Here is a 26,221-nt window from a genome sequence, read left to right as displayed (position 1 = left end):
ATTTGACCATTTTTTCAACACAATTTAATTTTTCATACCTTTCTTTCAATTATGTAAGCTGTTATCTGCCCATAGATGAATCAAAGTAAAGCCAAATTAAAAATTACTAGACACCAAATCCTGGATCCCAGATGATCTGCTGTGCTAGTGTGAAGTAATTTAACCATATAAACTACCTTAAGACTAACACAGCATGCTACTCAAGAAAAAAATTTTTTTTTGATGCTGACTACTTTCCCACTTTTATTTCCCTCCTGTTCTGTTTCAGTTGTGTCTCTTCCTCACCACTAGCCTGACCCCTGGGAGGTGCTGATGATGCTTAAGCACCTTGTAGGATCAGGGCCCATATTTCATGCTGTTTCTCCTGTTGTTAGTAGCCACCACTGCAAAACCATCATTCCAGCAAATAATGCAGTCTTTCCAACTCCCCTTCAGGTGGGGTCTCTGTGCTGTAGCCCCAATTACTTATGTTGCAACTGTATATAAAAGTCTGTCATTACAGACTAAAATGGTTAGGGCCTCCGTAGACCATACAATGGGTAGAGTCTGGATACATAAATTATCTCCACTCTTCATTATCTTTCCAACCTCCCCTTCATCTTATACTCAGAAGATATATCAGCCATAATTTCTGGAAATAAACGATGTATTGTGAGACCGCCTAGTGTAGAGCCTTCCAGCATTTATCTATTGCAACCTAGTGATTTGCCAGATATTATGGAGTTATAGTCATCTTACTGTGTAAGAAGTGAGTTCTTTATATGGGCCTTTTTTAAGTAAACAATGCTCAAAAGTTTTATGGAATTCCAGTGCTTCCCTAGTGAGCTGTGAAGGAAGGAAGTTGTAGGAGCTATGAAATGTTGCCCTCTTTGGTCTGGTGTTTGAACTCTTTACAAATATAAGGAAGCATCTCTTTCAGCTTTGTCCCTCACACAGGGATAAAAATGTAGCAGACGATTTAATCCTGTGACTCGAGTGGATTGTGTCTGGTTCATTCAGAAGTAATGACAAAGAATTGTTAAGTAGATTAGAGAGAAAACAACACACACTCCACTGTTTTTTATTTACATTTCTTTATAGTGGAATATTCCTCGTGGCAGACTTGTCTCATATGCCTTGGCAAACCGATTTGACAGGACTTCAGAGAAAGCGTTAGCCTGGTTGGTTTTTTACCAGCCATTTGTAAAAAGCCAGGGCTCCTTTGCTTGCACACCATTAAAAAGAGGCTTAAGGAGGCTCCGTCTCGCCACATGAGCCACTTCATCCCAAGCATTGCTGTTCTCACACACATTAAATGTTGGGTTTGCAGGATCCAAAACAAATGGCCTGAGAGAAAAATAAGAATCAATATGATCAATACCAAGAGGTGAGATCTAGCAATTTACTAAGACCCAAACTGCAGCTCTGATGTAAGTGGGTAACCAACCAAAAGCTATTCCAGTAGCATTGGAAACCAGCACTTTGTGATAAGATGAAAAAAGCTGATGTTTCAAAAATGTCAGAAAGTCAAGATAACTGAAGACATATATAGTGCTTGAAAGTAGACAGACATTACGTTTTGCTTTATATAGTCTATCACTACTGTAATATTGTCCTTAACACCTTGTACCACTTCTTTCTTACTCCTCCTTCTCTGAAGTAATAAATTAAGCCCCCGCAACAGATGTGCTGATTGTCTTTGCGACATAAGAAAGCAAAGAAAGGGGGGAACTTGATAATACACAGGACACGAGGCTAAAAGCTGGGAGGAGTTTGACCTTTTCACTCTTCAATCCCTTCTGCTTTTAGAATCATATAGCAGCATCTGTTTTCTCTGGTCATGTTACTTACTAATTTAAAGGGACAGACTCATGGGGAAATGTATGCAACCCCTAGGTACTCTTATTCCATGATTATTTCTTTAAAGTTTTAAATATGTCAAACAGTAGAACTATTGATGCAGGATTATTCACCTGAACTTGATATTACAGTTTAAAACAATCTATTCTCCTTATATTAAAGAAGTAGTAAGATTGCACAGAATACAAAAAGACAGAAAATGCCAAGTTACATTTGAATGAGCATCCTTAATTCTGCCTCTTGTGTATATACATGACAATACAGTCTCATTAATTACATGATCACATTGTAAAAATGATACAAGATATCACCATACAACTTTTCTTCAGAGTTAGACCCACGTGGCATCTTGTGTTCCAATCAAGCAGAGCCCATGCAAGTCATTTATATGAAAGATACTTAGTAACTGTACCTACGAGCGATACTACACATAACATATATAATAGAGAGTAATGGTGGAAAATTTGCTGCCATATTTATAGACTGCCTTTATTTGCCACATAGTTGACTGCTTAATGCTTGGAACTGCACCTCTGGAAGACTGTAATATTGGTTGAAAGGAACATTCACACGGATGCTAACAAAACTATTAAAATACATACCTTTGAGAGACGAGAACTCAACATATAAAAAAAGTTTATCAAGTCAATTCAGAGAGATGGTATCATATGGAAGTACTGTTAGTGCAAGTATAGAAGTTAAAACTACAGTTAGATGCTACACAACATATATCTAAGGCTGTATAAAAATGTACTCTATAACATGTATTAAATTGACATACATGCATTAAATACATGTATTAAATTAACATACATGCAAGCAGTACATAATTGTTATTTGTTGCTTGAGCACTTTGAAGCCCTAAGCAGGATGCCCTGGAGCTGTACAATCACAGAACAATGAAATCTTAAACTGTGTCATTTCCTGATTTACTTATTTAATCATGGAATCTCCATGTTCTCTTAATACATTTTTTGCATGGAATTTCCTAGGATTTTTTTAAGAAGTTATTACCACTATTATTTGTGTGTGTTATGGTAGCACCTAGGACCCCAGTCATGGACCAGGACCCTATTGTGCTAGGTACTTCACACACAGTAACTAAAAGTAAATACAAAAAGCAGCTTCAGTGTGGCAGGACTGTTGATCTCTTCTAGCTTGCCAGAAATTGACAGTAGCATTCGTAAATTCCATAATTTGGATCATGTTTTCTAGATATCACAGTAATGCCCTGTCTTATACATAGGCCTGGCAGAATTCAATTCTGTTTATAATTTTGACAGTCTATGTTTATTTAAGCATTTCTACAGATTATCATTAATTTCAATTTCATAGTTTGATGAAATTATGGGGAGGAGTTCAGATAATTATTTAAGGACAGTTTAACAGTTAAAACACAAATTGTCAACTTTACATGTCAAAACGTGCAAAGTAAATATTCTTAAATCAAACTAATAAGTTCTCAAGCAGCATGTTCTTTGTCTATCTGTAATTTTTTATCATCATTAGTGGAATTTTTTATCAGTTTATGTGCGTATAGCAAAATTGACATTTACTAACATTTACTGATAAAAACAGAATCATTTCAAGCCTGTTTATATGTCTTTGGAGGTCTTCCAGAAGGGACCCTTCTCCTGACAATTGGAGCAGCGGAGGACCTCATGCCACATAGCCTATGGGGCAGATGGAAGCATTTTTCTTCCTTCACATGCATCTGCCCATCAACCAGTTACAGAAGATTTTCCCTTTAATGTTTAGCCGCTTGTGCAGGTGATATGCACTGGAGTAAATTTCACTTTCTGTGTACAGTCTCTTGCTAGAATAGTAAAGGGAGTGCCCCTCTGTAAATAGGTTTTGATACAAACTATGGAGACATTGTGTGTCTCTTTAAAGCATGTTAGTAATCTCTTAATGGAAAGTTGCATTGCCTCCCATGAGTTAAGTTCCTTTTCCCCATGAACTATTGAGGACATAAGCAGAATTCAGCTGCTGCAGCTATGCCTGTCTGGTGGGTATATTTACATTAAGATGACAGTAGGTATTTTGTCATATAGTTACCTGGTTTTCTTCTGGATCACCTTTTTGAAAATTGTAGAGTTTGGGCTGTAGTGTTTGTGCCAAACAATGCACATTTCTGGGTATCTAACCAGAAGCTTTAGGATAGCTCTCATTCCCTGAACCAGACTGAAAAAGACTGGCTTCCCTGCCAGCTGCCAGATGGAGATTGTGATGAGCTCTACAGCATAGGAAGAAGGAAGCCTGCGAAACCTAAATTCATAGAACACAGGCTTAGCACATCAAAGTCTACACAGGAAACTCTTACAAACAAAATGCAAGTCAAAACAAACACTAACAAGCAACAAAAGTTAGCTTTGCACTTTCATGTTGTTTGTTATCCATTGCAATCATTATGCTGTTGTCCCCAGTCAGGCCCCTCAATGGGGGCACTGAAAAGTTTATTTTATTCTGCATAATAAAGAAAATTGATCAGTAAAAAGGAGAGAGCAGCTTTGTGATTAAATTACAAATGTGACCAGATCAGGTACCGAATGCATAAAAAAATATGCCATACATTCTGCTGTGCGAGCTGAGCCCCATGGATGCCAGAAGTCACAAGCCAAATCACTAGCTCCATGGCCTAATAGCTAAAACAATATGGTAAAGAAAGAACTGGAACCATTTACGACCATCAGAAATGCCTCTGATTACATTAAAAAGAACAGGAGTACTTGTGGCACCTTAGAGACTAACAGTTTTATTTGAGCATAAACTTTCATGGGCTACAGCCCATTTCATCGGATGCATAGAATGGAACATAGAGTAAGAAGAGATTATATATATATATATACATACACACATACACACACACACACACACACACATATATAAATATATACCTACACATACACAAATATATATATATATATAAAAATAAATACACACATACACACACGCAGAACATGAAAAGTAGAAGTAGCCATACCAACTGTAAGAGGCTAATTAATTAAGTTGAGCTATTATCAGCAGGAGAAAAAAAACTTTTGTAGTGATAATCAAGATAGCCCATTTAGACAGCTGACAAGAAGGTGTGAGGATACTTAACATGGGGAAATAGATTCAATATGTGTAATGACCCAGCCACTCCCAGTCTCTATTCAAACCCAAGTTAATGGTATCTAGTTTGCATATTAATTCAAGCTCAGCAGTTTCTCGTTGGAGTCTGTTTTTGAAGCTCTTCTGTTGCAAAATTGCCACCTTTAAATCTGTTACTGAGTGGCCAGAAAGGTTGAAGTGTTCTCCTACCGGTTTTTGAATGTTGTGTCCATTTATTCTTTACATTGTAAAGAATTTATTCCGATTACATTGTAACATTGGGTGAGGAGAAGAAAAGAGACAGACCATACACCACCAAAAGTGAGATGGCTTCAGTTTAAGGCCTCGATTCTGCTCCTATTGAAGTGGAGGGCAAAACTCCCATTTGACTTCACTGGTACAAAAATTAGACTCAGAGGGAACATCTACACTTCAATAAACCACCTGCAACTGTCCCAAGTCAGCTGACTCAGGCTCACAGGGCTCTGGCTATGAGGCTATACAGTTGTAGTGCAGACATTCAAGCTCAGGCTGGCTCCCAGACTCTGGGACCCCACAAGGGGGGAGGGTACAAGAGCCCAGGCATCAGCCTGATCCCAAACATTGACACTAATCAGCCCCACAGCCTTAGCCCTGCTGAAGGTGTTTTATTGCAATGTAGACATACCCAAGAAGTCTTGGTATAATTTAAGGGTATATCTACCCTGCAATTTAAGCCCAGGGTTCAAATTCAGGCTCAAGCTTAACTCCACTTCTGCCTACATGTAAATCATCCCAACCCAGGGTTTGGACCCAGGATTCCAGGACCCCCGAGTCTGAGTCAACCCAGGACTCAAGGTTCAAGCCTTATTGTTTTTGCAATGTAGACACAGCTCCACTGGACTCATGCTCTGGAAGTCCACCAAAAGTATTCCACAATCCCATGGGCTGATTTTCTTTGTCCTCTGAACAGTCAAGTTTTCCCTCACTGCATCAGAAACAAAGGGCTAGGGCAGCCACATTTTGGGAAGGTGTTAGGGAGTCTGGGATATGGGTGGTTGGACTCAGTTTAGGACCCAGTTTTCAACAATTCCTAACCTGAGATTACAAATGAGTGTAGACGCTCTAGCCCAAGGTAAACATATCTAGGGTCTGCTAACTCGAGTTCTAATAACCCTGGTCTTATATTGCAATGTGGACATATCTTGTGGGCTTAACCCAAAACCCAGAGAAATCAATGGACAGAGTCCCCACTGGCTTGTATGGGCTTCAGATGAAGTACTAAAAGAGCAAAGCACTGTATACTTCCTATTGAAAGGAATAATTTCCCAAAAGAATGGATGTTGGTCTGGCCTTTCATACAGGATTTTTTTTCACATTCTTCACAAGAGAAAATATTAGCTGGCACATCTGAATCAGAGTACACACAGCAATCAAGATATGATTGTGTATATATTGCTCTTAAACTGACTCATCTCAATAAAAGTGTGACATTTATTGCAGCAAACATATTAGGTGAAATGTATTCCCAACACTGACTGAATATCTATGATAAATGAAAAGAGCTTCTACCTCTTGCAGACATGAGGGGAATTGCAATCAGCCCAAGAGGCAGGAGTGGTTTGGTGCAATGAAGAATCAGTCACTAGCAAAACAATCTTTTCCTCTCAATGTCAAGGAGGGGTCATTCTTTCATTGGCCAGTCTTGACACATAGGTCTTTGCCATGTCTATAATCTAGTAGCTCATCTACTCTATCCCTCAGCTAGTGCAAGGAGGTAAAGCAAACAGCACCAGTGTAATTCATGACTTTTTTCATATCATGACACCACTGTCACTTCCTCAGCCACCCAGCAAGATGCACAGAATCTTTCACTTACACATCAGCTTTACTCGGCATACAAAACTTACCCTCAGCACCACTTGAGACCAGATGCACCTCCAGTACTGCAGGAAGATGCTAAATGCCCTTCCCAACGGGCAGAGAGGTAAAGCATATTTCGTTCCCTTGGAGAAGGGAGCTTTAGTTTCCACAGGGGACTTCATCAGAGCCCTGCCAGAGGAGGCTAATAGGGAAATGCACCAATCACCCCAAGTCACACTACTACTATGGGCAGCGCTGGCTATTTTTTATGCAAAAAGCAGGCTGGCTGTAGGGCCATTGGAGCCCTCCTCCCCCCTTGGCAAACTGTTGGCTGCTGGTGCTGTTTTTCCAGATCCTGACGTGAATCTGGCCCATCTGAAAACAGCTAAAGAGGAAAGAGCTGACATCAGTGATGAGTCAGCAGATTTGGAGTTCAGGATTAGAGTGAACAATCATCCCAAGAAGTGAGGATGATTGTGTTCACGTCAGAAATGGAATGTGAAAAAATCTGTCAGACACAGTTTGTAATTGCAAAGGCAGAAGTGAACAAAAGAAAATGTAAAGTGACCAACTTTTTAAAGTCCCGCAGTAGTTTTGTTTCAGATTTAGATAGCCAGACACCAAAACCCAGATCCAAACCACCCACGTTAGGACAGTTTGAATCCAGATCCAAACTTTGTATATCAAGCCCATTTCTAGATTCAGGTTCACTCTGAGCGTGAAAGGTGTTTTTGTTTTGTTTTTGTTTTTTTTAAGTACAGGAGCTTCTTATTTTACCAATCAATCATGTGTCTGTGAGGATCAATATTAATAGCAGTTATCTGCTAGTTACCTGCTAAATTTGGATTAGTTGCTTAGAAAATAAATTTATGCTGAATTTGATAAAAAATATTTAGTCCTGTGCCCAAGTTTGTCTAGGTCACTGCACATCAGAGACTTTCTAGCTGTCAAACAAACATGTTTGGTGTAACCCTTCATGGTATACCTGCCTTGGGCATTTTGTTGGAAGAAATTATGGTTGCACGGATTTTTCAGTTCATCATCTGAATGAGTCAGAAGCCGGGGGATATATAGTAAGAGGGGATCACACAGCTCAGAAGAGGAAGACAGAAGCAGTTAGTAGACCATGTTGCTGTTACTTTTAAAAAAAGTGATACATAGAGGCACGTATGCCTACATCTAACTGCTCTGAAAGGGGGTAGAGCAAGAAAAACATATGGTATTCTAGAAATCACATGCTACAGATAGGGTTTCTATCCAGATAGTGTTTATTATATAGTGAGTCACAAAAGTAGTTTCTTAAATAGTTTAAATGGCCATTAGTGCTTGTCCTTCCTGAACAGATGAGACAGCAGCGATAATCTAAACAGAGAAGACAGACAACCACATGAAGGTCACAGTGGGCAGAGTGCAACAAACACACTTTTTGTTTCTTTTATGGCTTCCACTGCAGTAGTATCTGGTGTGTCACAAACATTAATGAATTTATCCTCACAAGATCGCTGTGACCTAAGGAAGTATTATTATTATAGCCCTATTTCATAGACAGGAATCATAGAATCATAGAATATCAGGGTTGGAAGGGACCTCAGGAGGTCATCTAGTCCAACCCCCTGCTCAAAAGCAGGACCAATCCCCAATTAAATCATCCCAGCCAGGGCTTTGTCAAGCCTGACCTTAAAAACTTCTAAGGAAGGAGATTCCACCACCTCCCTAGGCAACGCATTCCAGGAACTGAAGCACAGAAAGATTAACTGACTTGCCCCAGGTCACACAGGAACACTAAAGCAGAACTGAAGATGGAACAGAGATCTCCTGAGTTCCGATCAAGTGTGTTATCTACAAAACCATTCTTCCTTCACTTTAGTCTCCAGAATGTATGTTCCACCTACAGACTAGGTTAATTGTTCAGAACAGTAATTCATAAATAAGCAGAAGCTACTTATTGTAAAAGGCTCTGCTTACTCAGCTGATTTGCTACACACCGTTTAAACAGTGTGTGCCAGATTTCTACTCTATTTGGTTTGGAAAGGTTTGAAAAGTCCACCAAGTCATGCATTTGCAGAAGTTGTCTTGTCAGCCGGAAAGGTGGAGGGTCCTTTATGCCAATCAACAGTGAGTCACTTTAATTGGAAAAAGAGAATGCCATGCCAATATATTAATCGCACTAGCACAGCTGTGCGCCTCTCCATCTTCTTGCTCGAGGGCACTGTCTAATTGGATCACATTCTAGTTCAGTTATAAAACAGCCAGTAAGATGTAGCGGAGAAGCATAATACACACATTATGTAAAATCCATTATACAGTACTCACTGTTCAGTCTTCAAAAACATAAGGATGTTAAAAGGAAAAGAGGCTCAAGTGTTAGTTACATACTTATTTTGTGCTGTTGGTTTAGCAAATGAAGTCCTGAACCAGTGCTTAACCAAACGAATCAGGTCCTTCACCACCATGGTAGATGCCTTGATAAACTCAACCTGGTACTGCAGCAAGGACATTGAGTACAGCTGGATTTCATCAGTGTCATTACAGAGATAGATCTTGTGGTAAAAGCTCTGTTTTAAACCTGTTAACACCAAGAAAAGGCTAAGACTGCATTCCCTAATATTTTACTTTTTTGTTTTAAATAGTGAGGTTTCATAACAGCTATAAAATCCTGTTAAATATTGCACAAGTCCATAACATTAACAAGCCCACTTTATGTCCAGACTAAATTCATTCCAGGTTTGGTGGCATACAAAAACATGCAAGATCCAGTAATGTTATTAGGAGAATATTTTGTTTCACAAAGAGATTTAATCTTCTATGCAAGAGATTATCCAAAAAACTGGTAGTGGGTTGTGTGGGTTTTTTCCTCCCCCTCTCCTAATATAGATTGATATATAGATATAGATATTTTCTGGTTGATAGCGGTTATACATTCTGCATATGCATACACACACGATTAAAATAATGCTCCCCTATTAGGAAAGTTTCTGATTTGGGCATCATTATTTTAGTTTGTTCCACTATCTGTGTGGAAAAAGGCAAATTATAATAATGATTTTTAAAGTTAAAAATTGGGGCCAATTTTTAAAAAATATACATTATTGAATGTACAAAAAAAATTTGCACGATGTGCATACAGTTATTCAGACTACATGAACATCAACTATGTCAACAGTTAGTTGTGACTAATTATTTATTTGCATGTTTTTCATAGATTCAAAGATTCCCAGGCCAGAAGGGAACATTGTGATCTTCTAATCTGACTTCCTGTACAACACAGGCCACAGAACTTCCCCAAAATAATTCCTAGTGCATCTCTCTTAGAAAAATATCCAATCTTGATTCAGAAATTGGCAGTGATAGAAATTCCACCACTGCCTTTGGTAAATTGTTCCCATGCTTAATTACTCTGATTGTTAAAATTTACACCTTATTTCCAGTTTGAATTTTTCTAGCTTCAACTTCCAGCCGTTGGACTGTGTTACACCTTTCTCTGCTAGACTGAAGAGCCCTTTACTAAATATTTGTTCCCCATGTAGATACTTACAGACTGTAATTAAGTCACCCCTTAACTGACCCTTTATTAAGCTAAATAAATTGAGTTCTGAGTCTGTCACTATAAGGCATGCTTTCCAATCCTTTAATCATTCTCTTGGCTCTTCTCTGAACTGTCTCCAATTTATCAACATCCTTCTTGAATTGTAGGCACCAGAACTGGAAGCAGTATTCCAGTGGCCATCACACCAGTGCTAAATGTAGTGGTAAAATAATTTTCTATTCCTATGCAAGACTCCCCTGTTTATGCATTTCAGGATAGCGTTAACTCTTTTGGCAACAGCATCAAACTGTTCAGCCCATTATTCGCCCCCACCCCCAAATCTTTTTCAGAACCACTGCTTCCAGGGATAGAGTCCCTCATTCTGTAAGTGTGGCGTATATTCTTTGTCACCAGATGTATACATTTACATTTGGTCATATGAAAACACGTATTGTTTGTCTGCCCACAGTTTACCAAACGATCCAGATTGCTCTGAATCAGTGACCTATATACGTACCTGATTTATGCGTGCAACTGCAGATATTGCACACACAGGGTATGTGTACACTGCAGTTGGAGGTGTGATTGCAGCATGTGTAGGCAAACCCTCCTTAGCTTTGTTCAAACTAGCTCATTAAAAATAGCAGAGAAGCCATAGCACACAGGCAGCAGAAAAATGGGACCAGATCACAAGCCCACCCAGGATGCCAAATGGCAAGCTTGTGCTGTTATAGCTTCATTCCTATTAGTAGTAAGCTAGCTCACAGCTCCCAACTGCAGTGTAGACATACCCACAATGGCTATGTCACTTTTGAAAATCAAGCCCTTTATGCCAAATGAAGATCCAATGATTCTCGTACATCTAAAGTTGTTAAGAAGAGATATGAAGTATATCTAGAAATACATTATGGAATGGAATCTATTAACTCAGTACAGTAAGAACTGCACAAATTAGACATTGCATCTGAATACCTAGTTTACAGGTGTTTGATGGTTCCTGCATAAAGAGAGAGAGTGTGTTTGTGTATGTATGTATGGGAAAGTGCTTGGAGTTTAAAAGCATCACAATCATTAGCAAGTAGTGAGGCAAAAGTGCCATTTCCCCCAAATTCTCTCACAGTACAGTCTACGGAGACTACTATAACTGTCAACACTAAAATAGATCTATAGCCTGGATGTCACAAGGCAGAGCTGAAACATTATGCAATTTATAGAGCTATATGATGGGTATAAATGGTCATGAGTGATCATTCCCTGATAAAGAAAGTTTCTCCCCAAAGGAAAACATTCATCCCCTACCTCTTGATGGTGCAGGCCCCAGCATGTCATAGCAAGGCATGATATCAAATGAGTGACCATGGTGATTCTTATAGCACTTGAAATGAAACCGTAAGGATAAATGGGTCCTTTTCTCCATCATTATCCTAAAACAAGCATTAGATAAAAAATATATTACTGAACAGTAATACTGGGGGAAGGAAGGGTTCAAAGGTTTAAATCCTTTCTACTGTGTAGTAAGGATGGAGGAAGGTGGCTGGAAAGTCTCCTCCCTCAGAAATAAAAATAAATATCAGCCTGTATGATATTTGCAAAAGGCCACACGGAAGTCTCAGGGCCAAATTAGCCACCAGTGTAAATGAATTAAACACCACTAAAGTCAGAAAACTCATGCTTGTTTGCACCAGTGGCCAGTCTGGCCCTTCGTATTTCTTTTATAAAGCTAGTAATTTATAAATATCTCATAGCAATACATATACTGACATGTATAAGATGCAAAACCTCACGTTAATAGGAAACGAAGGTCAATTTCTCAAACTAGCTGGCAGTGTAAGTGGCTTTGTCATATTCTTCCTTTTTGCTGCTGGGTGGTAAAAATAAGAGGAAATGCCAAGACAGACAGACTACACCACCTGTCCATTAAAACCCCCTCTGGAACACTCCTATATCAGTCTCCACTTCCTGGACACCATGATCAACTTCAACAGTGGAACCGTACAGACAGCTACATACAAAAAACCTAGAGATCACCACATGTACCTTCATAGGTCCAGTTTTGGGGAAGAACAGACAGTCTGTGACTATTAGAGAATGAACCCCCCACCCCCCACCCACGGTGTCTATTTGAGAACAATGGAACCCAAGTTTCCTGAGTCTCACCACTCCTCTGCAGTCAGCAAATATCTGTGAAACCCACTGGCAAAGTATGTGTGTCCCAGCCCCCTCTCATACTACTCCACACAGAGGCTATTAACCTATTACTGCCACCAGTTACTCTGTTAGTCAACGTGGCAGAGGTCGGTGTAGTTGAGCTAAACGTTCCAACCCTGCTGATGTCAATAAGATGCCACATTAAAAAGTTTTAAAAAAGAAAACTGGAGAAAAATACTAAGTAATTATACACAACAACTATGATAAAAGATCATCATTCAATTACGAAGTCAAGCAGTGCAAAGTTCAGAAATGTCAGAATTAAGGTTGCCTGTGCTCCCCCTGAGAGTATGCAGTATGATACAGTCTTTAATTACATTATCATATACTAATTTTCCACAAGCTGAATTCTGCCCTAGAGAACTGCATTCTATCCCTGTCTCTGCCCCAGAGTCCTTATGTATTGCTAGGCAAGTCACTTAATCAGCTTTTCACAGGTGATCACAAATGGTCTATTCCTCCTTTTCTGAGTGCTTGACTTGAGGCCCCGACGTTTGATTTGCAGAGTGCTGAGCACTCCCAGATATAGCTGAAGTCAGTGGGAACTGTGGCAAAAGTGCAGTATTGCCACTATAAGCTGCATCCACACTAGGAATATTTTGCAAGTGCAGTATACTGGTATAGCAAAGCACTCCCAGTGTAGACTTATTCACAGCTAGAAAGGACAACTGAAGGGCTATGAAAATGAATGATACTGAACAAACACACACAAGACATATTTCACCACACCTAGCGATGCAAACTGGAGATATTTTTAAGAGCCTACAAAATGTGTCTTAATATCCTCTCTAGTTTTTAAAATTAATTTCCACTTAAAAGGCATAGGCCATGGGTTTATTTATATAAATGTATTATGAGTGTGTACAAATTAATGCTCATGCAGTATGGAGCTATCATTTGGCGTATGCAGTCTGGCCAAGCCAGCCACCGCTTTCTTATCAATGATGCTCAAGGCTCAAAGACCTCCAGGAAGTTGAGTCATTTTGCCGTCCTCAACAGCGTGGGTCATGCTTTGTGGCTGCCCACATTGACATCGTGGACGGTCTCTAAAACATGGAGTATGAAAGATACCAGATTACAGACCCCAGGGACGCCACACATCCCTTTGTTCACTGAACAGGCACAACACGGGAAGTAGCGGTGCAAGCTTCCACACTTTGCTCAGCAGTGTGCCTCAGCTCAGAACTGGAGGGGCTGCCTCTTTTGGCAAAATGGCCTGTTTCCATGGCAATTCAAGCCTTGACCTCTCATTCAAGACTGCCAATAACTCTCTATTGTCATGGTCATTCTTGGGATGCGAGCACCTCTCCACTGGAATCTGGAAAGGACCACAAAACGTATTTCACATAGGTTGCCACATAGCCATGTTAACAACTTCATGTCCCTTCTGTTTGGATGGATTCAAATCCCTGACCTAGAGTGAAAAACCTCTATATTTTATTGCTCATCCCGTCACCCAGTCCTCCGTAACTCATAGACCTCAGTTCTCCCCTCTAACTTGTCCCACCACAATCTCAGTGCCTCCTCCCTAGAGGGAGTATTTAGATGCAGTTTTTGGAGTGACACTAGGTTGGATTAAGATTAAATATAAAAACAGGTCGATCTAAAACAGGATCCCAAATGTGTTTTATGAGGCTTCTTATGGGAAACAAAACCCATGTGCATTTTGGGTTGGATGGGATCTCCACTAGAGAAAAAATATTTAGGGGACACTCTTTGGCTTTCATACTAAAACAATTAATCACTGGCAATATCGCCGCATCTCTTTCCACAACCTCAAAATCCCACAGCCAGGGAGTATAAAATACACCCTGCTCCTGCGCAGCAGACAACGTCCCCTGAAACCCAGGTTTGCTGTCTCCATGTATCCCCCCCCACACACACACACACACCATGGATCACCATGTGTCATGGTTAGCCAAAGCAGTGAGATACTTAGTATTTGTTTGCACTGTGGATAGGGCATGTTTCGTCTCTAGACAAGCTCACTGAAGTGAGGGAGGAGCACAGTACTTCACATTATAGATGAATGGTCTGTATGGAGTCCCATTCAGTTGCTCTCATTCATGCTATAGAAACTAGAGGGTGAAGGTGCAAAGTGGGAGAAAATGATGAATCATTAAGGCTTGACAAGACGGTGTGATCTACCTTATAAATCTCTAATGGCAATTTTATCAATGTCTGTATTGGTACACACACCATTTTGTGTCCAGTTTTCTAGTTTGATTTTATCCATTTTATTTTCTGATTTTGCTGTGCTCTGTGAAGTCGGCAGTCTAGGGGGGGATCACATCTTCAGATGCCTGTGTAACATCTGGAGCAAGTAAAAGCTCTAATACTAACTAAACATAGAAAATACATACAACCATCATGATCCAAACCTGCTGGCCCATGAAGATTTCTTCAGTCTTTTTCCAAGATCATTTATAACTTCTGGCAGTTTCTTTTTGCAGTCTTCTAGATTTTCAAAGGCTTCACTAAATAGCACTATATCAACATCAGAACAACCTTGTGTATCAGTTCCTTTTATATATGAGCCTCCCTGTTATGTAAGATAGGCCAGAAAGATGATTAGCGCTTGATTTTTTTCTGTAAACAGGACATTTTTGCAATGTTGGTAAAGCAGGCCTTCTGTAATGTCTTAGACTGTCTTGTCTACCTACTTGCAAGTAATTTATAGTTTACATGATACTAAGGTGAGACACAAGGTGGGCCTGAACCCTGGGTCTTTCAAATGGACTTTGGATCAGGCCCTATACTAGTAACAGGATTCACAGTATCATTGGTGGTATATACTATAGGAATGGAATTGGGTTCAACACCCAAATCACAAGGGCAAATCAAGTTTTCTTCACTGGGTGTTGAATATGGTTTATGCAAGTATTCAAATTGTAGTCAACCATGTTGAGGAGGTTTGGGGGGAGGCAGAGGAGAAAGGCAGTGAGAGCCTTTTTGAAATTTGGTGTCAAAAAAGAGTTTATTTTCTAATGCAGAAGTACTTATTAGTAACTAACAGATTCTAACCTAATAAAAATCGCATCCCAATGTTGGGTGCCAAACGCATTCTCTTTATTTTGTTAAGTACATTTTAAACTAGAGCATATCTATCAATACACATCTAGAGCTCTGCTTGCTACAGTCACTGTAGTAAGAGCATAGGGCCCAACTAGGCAACCCCTACTCATGCTAATGAGTACATCCTCATATATTTGGTACTGAGAGCATTCTTACAATAATGCAATGGCCACACTACAGGTAGGGGTGTTTATAATCAGTTAGAAATCTCAGGCCAGTTCTTAGCAGACAGTTGTCTGCAACAGAAATGCACCACTAATTTCTTGGTAAACAGGCTTCATATGGAATGGGTATGGAAGTCGAATTGCCGTCTCACCCCTAAAAATGGTTCCTTCAGAATAAAGTTGATGTACAATGACAAGGTGTTACGGGGAAGTTGATACTGTACTACATCAGTCCTGTGAGAATATTCAGTCTCTAGGGATGTCACTTTAGGACCTCTGGAGAACTAAATGAGCCAGTAATTTGCCTTAAAAAATTGTGTAAATCCAGATTTACACAATTAGTATAATTGGTCTAAAAGAGCAATTACAGGTAGAGGAAAGATTATTACCATAGGCTCAACTCATATTTAGATGCAAGAAACTAAATGCTAGTCTTTTAAAAGGATTAAATCCTCAGAAAATATGGTGGATCCAAATAATGCTAAGGGTCAAACTTGAATCTAAACCAAAAGGAAATTCACTGTTTATGAGATCACTCCTTCTGGACTCTTGGGACACAAGAGGAACGTGTGGTACAGATACATACGGACTGCAACACCTTGCCAAGTGAAGGAAATGCTATTTTGTTGAACCGCAATAAAAAGAGGAAATCATGTTTACCTTAATGAGCCGAGCTACTGGTAATGGAAAGCATTCCTTGAGCAAATTAATAACTGCCTCTATTTCTGTTGCACAGGCAATGCTTGCAGGGCCTGGAATGGGTCGAAGCTTTTCTTCTACAAATCTCTTTAGTTCTGTTGGATTTTTATAATCCAAGATATTACCAGGTGACAATCCAGTGGCCATTTGAGCTGCAGAGAAAGTAAATTAAAGTCTGATCACTAATTTGCTTGAAAAGGACTTAAGAAGCTCTCATTTCGTGGTCATTTCAAACTGAGTAAAATTCATCTCCAGAACAGATATGATTGTAATATAATAATAATGCTATAAATTCCTTGCTTTCTTTTAATCAGCTGTGGCAGATAGCTAGTACTCAATGCCCAAGGACCCACAAGTGATGTTGTGTAAAGTAAAAAATCATTAGTATAATACCTCAAAACCTGACATTTTTCCACTACACTGTCTCTAAATCTGCCTCTTCCTTTTAATCTTCACTGCTAAAACCCGAGCACACACCTTTTCTCTCTCCCCTCTCTCTCTCTCTCATCTTAACTATTACAAATTCCTCATTCCCAGATTATCTGCTTCCCCTTCTCAAGTTTACCCCAAATACCACAGTTAAAATCTTCTTCCACACCCACTATATCCAGCTGTGGGTTTATATGGATCTCTTTCTGGCCTATTCCGTAGCAGATTACAGACAGTGTCCTCCCAGTACCAGGAGGCTAGGAACACACTGGGAGAGGCAAAGAGTTTTATTGGCCCTCTTGGAGAGGCACCTGCTGAAAACAGCTATGGAGATTCTTGCACAAATTCTCCAAGTGCAGTGAGGGCATGTGGGAGAAGTTCTTATTGGAAGGACACAGGTCCTAGCAAGGGCAAGAAAAATGGGAAGGTTGGCCAACCACCAGGAGGCCCTAAAACAGGATTCTTTAAGGACAAAGGATCCCATGCTCATGTTAATTTGCTTTCCCTACTGGTGTTATTACAGGGTTGCACGATCAGACGGTAGGTGGAATTCTGTGGTGGGGGTTTTAAAAAGGAGCTTTAGAATGCCTCATCATGGGTAAAGGATTCTGTCAGATAATTTGAAGTTATCTACTCTTCCAGAATTTGTAAGGGAAAAGAAAGCTGGTGAAGTGAGATCTGTTCTAGTGACAGGACTTCTGACGGGGCCCTTTAACAATTTGAAGATTTCATAACTGGCGGTGGTGCCAAGAAAGTCTGGACTGATTCATCATTTGGCCTATACATGGAAGGGTTTGAATAACAATCTCATTGAGTTGCAGAATTGCTCAGTAAAGTAACCATCTTTTAATCACATGCCCCCTGCCTGTGGTATGAAGGCAGCTTTTTATTTATTGCTGGTTCACTCTAATGCTTTTGATTTGATGGGGCTTTCAGCATTCTGATAAGGCCATGCCCAGGTGATTGTCATTTTCCTTTGAACTATTTAGCATCTTGTTAGAATGGAAAGACATGGATGTGACCTATTGTGCATGGCACACGACCTGGACAATGTTTTGTTTCTCAGCCTTAGCAGATTCAGGCATTGGAAAGCCTTGATTTAAACAATTTGTTCCACCACAGAGTCTCTTGGGATTCTACTGGCATAGGAGAAAACAGAGGAACCAAATAATATATTACACACCTGGGCACAGTAATCAGTAGAGACTAGAGTGTCTCACTTCCCAGCCGTGAAGGTTGATCAATGAAGGGAACAGATAGGAAGGCTAATAGTTCGTTAAAGTCACCCTAAACTATTTACAAAGATTAGCTAGATTGTTAGGTCTTGTGTGCAGAGCGGTTGTGCCTTCCTGAGCCTTATGGTGCTGGTTACAAAATGACATAGCCCAGATATGGAAAGGAGTTTCCTTGGCTATTGTGGTAAACAGGCTCGTGAAAATGTAGACTGAGAAATGAGAAAGGCTTTGAGCACTGGTGTATCATGTGCTTGCCTAGGCCTGCAAAGGGCATTTGTTGGACATCAGTTATGGCATTTTTATCCCGGGCATTCGATTATGACAGGAGAGGTATTTGTGAGTGGTTGGCTTGGTGGGATGCCAAGCAAGCAGCTGCTAGCAGCATCTGATGGTAGTGTAGTTTTTACAGGTAGGAAAAGTCAGGCCAGTTTTGGCTGAGAGCGTTTGGAGCGAGAAATAGTCCTCTCCAAGACTAAATTGTTGCAACAAGGGGACAGCCATAAAGATAGTCATATCTACTGGAGGAGACTGCTGGGAGTTCAGCCTAGGGGCTGCTCCAATCTTCTTTATGGGACTCGAGGTTTTGGTTTTATGGTCATGTCTATCACCCACGTCTTAGTGGGCCAGATGGTTTTCAGATGGCTTGAAGCAATGATTTTATAACCTTTGGGTCAGCAAACACTGATTGGATCAAACAGCAGCTTGTTTCTGTGGCAGCTGGCCCGTTACTGTAAGAATTACACATTCCACTTTTATGTTTGGTTACTGTGTGGTTGTTATTTATTTAATAGAACTGCAGCTTATATGCCAAAAAATGTGTTTGGCTGTAGGGTGCCTTTCCTAAAGGCCTCTAATAAAAAAAAACAAACCCACACACTTTCCACGTGTGTGAAGAATGTCTACAAACTGATCAAGCACTAAGAAAATTCCAAGGGAGCTTCATTGCCAGAGAAGTACAAAATGTGGATGAGGACAATAGCACAAGCTATTTCTTATCCATATCCCTCTCCAACATTTAAAATAACAAGCCTGATGGCTAAGGGAGGGTTGGGTAAGACAAGGTCGTGACAGTGAACACAAACTAATGATGATGTCTATTTTCAATACGCTTTTTGTTCTGTAGCTTCTGATGTAGATTCATTTACTAGCGGAACATTGTGCCATATCTATTTATTTATACCAAAAATGTTAATGCCCAGCCCTGTAGACAGTCTCAAAGCAAGGAGGTATTACATTTCATAACTGCAAAATGAGGAGATTCATTGTAACCACCGCCACCACAAGTCCTCACCAGACACACTAGTTGTAACTAGTTGGTTACCAGTAACTAGAGTTACCAGTGTGAGTGTCCCATCCTGCACAGTGCTACATACCCTCAACTCCTATCAACTACAGTGGGCATTGAGAACAATCAGCACCCCACACAACTCGGTGCTCTTTCAGGAAGAGTTTTGCTGGATAAGAGTCAAATGGTCAAGGAAAATTAACCATCTTGGGAGTGATCTCACCAGTGAAAGCATTTGACACTTATGTTAGTTAGCCCTTGATGCTCCCTCCCTAATGGCCAGAGCACTCTAGCAAAACTTCCCGTCTGTTCCGAGCAGCTGCGGTACCTCTTTTGCTGGCTGTGAAGTGATGATCTTGTTTCTCATGGTGTTCCCTGCTGTGGATTGTTCCAAATTGCCTGGGGCACATCCTACAGGAGGTAGACATTTCCATGGCCACAAATTTTGCTTCCCTCTTTGGAGGCATGTCCCAGAAACACCCTTGTTTTTCAGCAGTCATCCTTTCATGGTTGGCCTGTTAAAGGGAAGATGGGGCACATCATACATAGGAGTAAGTTGGATATGGAAAAAAGAGGCTGGCTAATACAGTGAATTGGAAGTACCTCCAGGAGCTCATTTCAAGACAAACTTCAACATTTTTAAAACACACTATATGGGAAAAGACAGTGGGCCATATTCATAAAGCATATATAATAAAAAAAAATAGCAACAGCTCCAATAATTCCATTTTTAGACATCCACCTTGAAGCTTGCCATGATTTAAAATAAAATGTATATAGGAATTATTTGAGACACTATACTTAGAATAGGAAAGAACAGTGGTAACTATGTGGTATCTGCAGGGGATGTGGACTTTTCATTGGTGACTTTTGTAAATATAGCAGCAGTGAAATAAAGTCACCTCCATGGTGGCAAGCAGTAGTCAATTGGACCACAGCACAGTGCCACATTTCCTTCCACTTATAGGAACTTGACAGTCCAAATAAGAAAAGTATTCATGAGATTAAGAGAAAACCACCTAAAGGAATTATTTTTTAAGAAATGTCTTCTGATAAAATCCATACTTTAGTGTTTGCAGTGGGAGCTTCCATAAGCACCAGAGCTCATTCTCTTCCATGCTATGTCTGAGCTGGACAGGACTTCAGTCAATCCACAGAGGTTCCTTTGATTTTCTTTATAGTTTTATATAAAGCTAATCAAGGTTTCCTTGGCAGGGGTGGCACTGTAACAAACTAAATGGCTGTTGCTTTTACACTGGGTGTGAAACACCTACAGACAGACCATACTTGAAACGCACTGAGCACAGAAATTAGAGATAATAAAATCTATTGGGTTATTTTATCTATCCACATGCTAGGGCAGGATTTCCACCAATACTGCAGTCAGACGATCATATATATATATTTACTATGCATATATAAGCCATTTTTCAATGACAAGATGTCCTTTCTGTTCCAGTGTAAATGTCTCTATTGAAAGAAAAGTAAAAACATACTAAACATACAAAAGGAAGAGCAGAGACTGGGAACCAATAAAATCCCAGTTGTGAGAAAAGAGACAGAATCAGAGCTCTCAAACAGCCTTACCGCTTCATGGTCCTGAAGTGTTTTTCTCAAAACTTCCCTACCACATTTTTCACAGTGAACTTTTCCAAGATGTTTTGCTCGGAAATGATACCTCAAGGCAGTGCGACTGACAAAATCATTCCCACATTGCTCACAGTTGTAGGATTTTAGAGACCCCACCCTTTACAAAAAGAAATAAAAGTAAGACTTTACTCCAAGGGGGGCACAGAATTATTTTATACATTTGAAAAACAGTATAAACCTCTGAACAGAGCTGTGGTTAGGATAGTGATTCAAAGTATATTGCACTGATATTTGCAGTATTTACCAAAATGGTTTCAAAACTTGTTTAGTCAAACTTTAGTCTAATAAAATGCTGATAAAGTTAGTGATATATTAATAATAGCTTCTATTGTACAAAGGGAAAAAAAAGGAGAACACTCCTGAATTACCTACCTAAACATTTTCTGAAGAATAAGCTGTACAGAAGCCCTGGTTTCTTTCCATTAATTTTCTTTTTCATGCATACCCATTCAAAAAGGAGTTTATCACACTGAAAGAACTTTCCTGGTACAGGCCCCTGTCAAAGAAGATTTCTTTTACTTTTGCAAAAACAGATACTTGCACTTCATGGCAAGTGTGTTTATTTCTTCGTTTCCCAGTTACCTCCATGTGAAGGCTGAAAGCATTTCTGCACTACTCCCCAGCTGCAGAGCATTGTGGGACTTGTAGTTTGCATGTCACCAGAATGAGACCATCTTATTAATGATTCCGTGTGTGACGAGAGTTTTTCAAAAGCATGAAGAGACGTGCATGATGTGAAAATAAAAGTACCCATGCTTTCTATGCAGGTTAACATGATTCTGGAAACACTTAAACCTGAACCAGAAACTGACAAGCTGTGGTCTCAGCTTCTGTTCTTAGACTCTCAGCCTATGCTGACAGTGGAGCATTATAAGTCTTGCACTGTTCAAGGTTCATTTATTATGTTAGATGTTAAACTAAGATCTCTTTTGCCTGGTCTCTGGAACATAGATTCTTTGGCATTTTGTGGAAAGTATACCAGGTAACACTGGTGTTCTCACCAACATTTCTTCTGTACATAAAACCAGTTTGAATGTCCAATAATATCCAGCAACAGAGAGTTGCACAGGTTATATATTGTGTAACAAGTATTGGTAGTTTTGACAGGATGACTTGTGTCAAAGTCCTACTACTTGCTGTGTATTTCACAGGGAGAGTCAGACAGACATTAGTGTGTTCTCTCCCATACAATGGTATTTTACTATACATAATGAGTCTTCTTTTAACATATTGTCATTGCTGTTTTTGTCACATATTCATACTTTAAAAAAAGCAGACTTTAAAAACCCACATGGGTCAGAGTATATCCCCAGAGTGAACTTGAGAGAAAAGACTAAGAACTATACACACTATTTTAAGAAATTAAGAGCCCTTCTCTTACTTGCTGGTTTGGGACAAGTGCTGTTTTGACATTATATTTATATGTGAGGGAGGGCAGTATTCTACCTACCCACATCGGTGAGAGTAAACAAAATAATTATTCAGTCAGTAAGTACTAGTTACTTGTCAGTAAATTTTTTTCTGTTGACATTTCTGTCACCAAAGCACAAGTTAATGAAGGCATCACACAACGCTATGATATAAACATGAGTAACACCCAATATGGGGAAAGTCCATCTCTACTAGCTACTATATGTCAGTCCTGAGTCATAGGCTGTGCACATCCCCGGCCTACAAAAATCAGATCAAGATAATAAGGGGGAAAAAAGCAGAAAGGAAACAAAAAAGCTCTCTGAGCTACATGAAGTGTCAGATAACCAGAAACAGCTGCTATTTGGCTGGCTGTGGCTGCTGGCATGGCTTGCTTGCCTACCCAAGAAGCCTCCGGTAGCTTGGTTTTCAGTCCAGAAAAGGAAGAATGGGATCTCTGTGTTGTGGGTTTGCTGGGTGCTTCTATGTTGAGCACCACACACTGAGCATAGCCCACTCTGATGAGCATGACGCAGTATAAATCTGTGTTCTCTCTCTTCCCCCATACGTGGTGGCTCATTTTAACAAATATTCTCCTTCACTAGCTTCCAACTGCTCATGACCAGTCAAACAGAAGATCTCCTGGTTCCCAATACAGTTCTCAGCTGAAGTACCCTAAATACACCAAAACTGTCTATATGCACCTCTCTCTCTCAGTCTTCTGAGCTCCAACAGAGTAAGGACAGCAGCCAACAGTAGTTCCATGGCCCTCAGCCCAATCCTTCATTTCTGGCTGGCTTTTTCTAGTGATCTCATAGTAGCTCTCCACACAACTAGCTAGACAAGGGTTCTTGCAAGGACTGGCACAGTGTCCTTCAGAATCTCCCTTGTCCATATTCTTAAGGCAATTTCCATTACTATAAGATAAAAAGATTGTCAAGAGTAATTCATTCCTATTAGCTAAGTCCTTAAACCTTGTCATGGTCCTTACTGAATGAGGTAAAAGGCAACAACAAAAAGTCTCTTCTCTCTAGGCAATTGGCCTGCCCAGAAAGACAGCAGCTACTCAGGCCAATAGAAGCCAGATAGTATGCAGTTTCCAGAATGGTTCTCCATGTATTTTTGACAAAGAAACAGTTAATTAAATATTAAGTAGAAACATCTCATTGATGAACAAGATGCAAGCAAAATATCAAAGGGTTCCCTGAAAAATGTCCTGCTTTAATGAAAAGTGACCACACATTTCGTGGATAAAAATAAATCCCATCACCATCTCTCTCTCGCCTCCACTCCAAAAATTCCATATTCTTCTGCCACCCAAATACATACACCCTTCCCCTCATTTCCCTTGGCCCATATGCTTGCCACCCACCCTCAGAAAGTCCTCTAGGAGGCTCCCTTACCTAGGGGTTGGTTTTAGCAACAGCAGAGACAGGCAGGCTGTCCTGCAGGCTTTGGTGGCACCAGTAATGGCAAATAGGCATCCTGGTGGCCTATGATTGTGGAGATGATTGCTTGGATGGGTGAGGAGCAGGCATCCCCCCTTTTTGGCGGTAGATTATAGATTAAAGCACGGGACCTGTCTGGTTCTTAAGGTGGATCGGTCTCTGCTGACGATTGTGTCCTTTAATTTGTGTGTATAGGATTGGGTGATGGAATAGGTTTCCCCAAGCTGGTTTGAGTGGAGGGCAGGGGAGAGAGAAAGTAGTAGGCAGGAATGTCTGTGAGGGGAGGGCTCCTGCCTCATACTGGGAGTGAGGGGCGATCAACAGGTTATCTCAAGTGCTTATATACAAATGCACAAAGCCTTGGAAACAAGCAGGGAGAACTGGAGGTCCTGGTGATGTCAAGGAACTATGACGTGATCGGAATAACAGAGACTTGTTGGGATAACTCATATGACTGGAGTACTGTCATGGATGGTTATAAACTGTTCAGGAAGGACAGGCAGGGCAGAAAAGGTGGGGGAGTAGCACTGTATGTAAGGGAGCAGTATGACTGCTCAGAGCTCCGGTACGAAACTGCAGAAAAACCTGAGTGTCTCTGGATTAAGTTTAGAAGTGTGTGCAACAAGAGTGATGTAGTGGTGGGAGTCTGCTATAGACCACCGGACCAGGGGGATGAGGTGGATGAGGCTTTCTTCCGGCAGCTCACGGAAGCTACTAGATCGCATGCCCTGATTCTTATGGGTGACTTTAATTTTCCTGATATCTGCTGGGAGAGCAATACAGCGGTGCATAGACAATCCAGGAAGTTTTTGGAAAGCGTAGGGGACAATTTCCTGGCGCAAGTGCTAGAGGAGCCAACTAGGGGGGGTGCTTTTCTTGACCTGCTGCTCACAAACCGGGTAGAATTAGTGGGGGAAGCAAAAGTGGATGGGAATCTGGGAGGCAGTGACCATGAGTTGGTTGAGTTCAGGATCCTGACGCAGGGAACAAAGGTAAGCAGCAGGATACGGACCCTGGACTTCAGGAAAGCAGACTTCGACTCCCTCAGGGAACGGATGGCCAGGATCCCCTGGGGGACTAACTTGAAGGGGAAAGGAGTCCAGGAGAGCTGGCTGTATTTCAAGGAATCCCTGTTGAGGTTACAGGGACAAACCATCCCGATGAGTCGAAAGAATAGTAAATATGGCAGGCGACCAACTTGGCTTAATGGTGAAATCCTAGCGGATCTTAAACATAAAAAAGAAGCTTACAAGAAGTGGAAGGTTGGACATATGACCAGGGAAGAGTATAAAAATATTGCTCGGGCATGTAGGAATGTTATCAGGAGGGCCAAATCGCACCTGGAGCTGCAGCTAGCCAGAGATGTCAAGAGTAACAAGAAGGGTTTCTTCAGGTATGTTGGCAACAAGAAGAAAGCCAAGGAATGTGTGGGCCCCTTACTGAATGAGGGAGGCAACCTAGTGACAGAGGATGTGGAAAAAGCTAATGTACTCAATGCTTTTTTTGCCTCTGTTTTCACTAACAAGGTCAGCTCCCAGACTGCTGCGCTGGGCATCACAAAATGCGGAAGAGATGGCCAGCCCTCTGTGGAGATAGAGGCGGTTAGGGACTATTTAGAAAAGCTGGACGTGCACAAGTCCATGGGGCCGGACGAGTTGCATCCGAGAGTGCTGAAGGAATTGGCGGCTGTGATTGCAGAGCCACTGGCCATTATCTTTGAAAACTCGTGGCGAACCGGGGAAGTCCCGGATGACTGGAAAAAGGCTAATGTAGTGCCAATCTTTAAAAAAGGGAAGAAGGAAGATCCTGGGAACTACAGGCCAGTCAGCCTCACCTCAGTCCCTGGAAAAATCATGGAGCAGGTCCTCAAAGAATCAATCCTGAAGCACTTGCATGAGAGGAAAGTGATCAGGAACAGCCAGCATGGATTCACCAAGGGAAGGTCATGCCTGACTAATCTAATCGCCTTTTATGATGAGATTACTGGTTCTGTGGATGAAGGGAAAGCAGTGGATGTATTGTTTCTTGACTTTAGCAAAGCTTTTGACACGGTCTCCCATAGTATTCTTGTCAGCAAGTTAAGGAAGTATGGGCTGGATGAATGCACTATAAGGTGGGTAGAAAGCTGGCTAAATTGTCGGGCTCAACGGGTAGTGATCAATGGCTCCATGTCTAGTTGGCAGCCGGTATCAAGTGGAGTGCCCCAAGGGTCGGTCCTGGGGCCGGTTTTATTCAATATCTTCATAAATGATCTGGAGGATGGTGTGGATTGCACTCTCAGCAAATTTGCGGATGATACTAAACTGGGAGGAGTGGTA

At 40.8% G+C, this 26,221-nt stretch overlaps 1 protein-coding gene across 1 annotated transcript; it reads right to left on the bottom strand.

Moving 5' to 3' along the window:
- Positions 1-44: 44 nt before the first annotated feature.
- Positions 45-21,633, bottom strand: LOC311520762 (2'-5'-oligoadenylate synthase 1-like). Its single transcript, XM_084628517.1, has 9 exons — positions 21,418-21,633; positions 20,983-21,142; positions 19,724-19,910; positions 16,408-16,598; positions 14,890-15,050; positions 11,600-11,724; positions 9,151-9,340; positions 3,898-4,107; positions 45-1,326 (listed from the first exon to the last, which is right to left on the bottom strand). Exons 1-9 carry the CDS (start codon positions 21,423-21,425, stop codon positions 1,170-1,172), a joined length of 1,389 nt encoding a protein of 462 aa, XP_084484643.1. The 5' UTR covers positions 21,426-21,633; the 3' UTR covers positions 45-1,169.
- Between the last annotated feature and the right edge of the window lie 4,588 nt (positions 21,634-26,221).

This window comes from Lepidochelys olivacea (genome assembly GCF_965140295.1).
Source record: "Lepidochelys olivacea isolate rLepOli2 genome assembly, chromosome: 5".
Classification (NCBI taxonomy): Eukaryota; Metazoa; Chordata; order Testudines; family Cheloniidae; genus Lepidochelys; species Lepidochelys olivacea.
The sequence above is the reverse complement of the archived record's forward strand: the minus strand, read 5'-3'. Positions and strand labels throughout refer to the sequence as shown.

Excerpts from the sequence above, each read along its gene's own strand:
- LOC311520762 (XM_084628517.1), bottom strand. Across the intron at positions 15,051-16,407 it reads CAGTAGCTCGGCTCATTAAG|GGAGGCTCATATATAAAAGG; the intron begins GTAAACATGATT and ends CTTACATAACAG. Across the intron at positions 1,327-3,897 it reads GTGATCCAGAAGAAAACCAG|GCCATTTGTTTTGGATCCTG; the intron begins GTAACTATATGA and ends TTTTTCTCTCAG.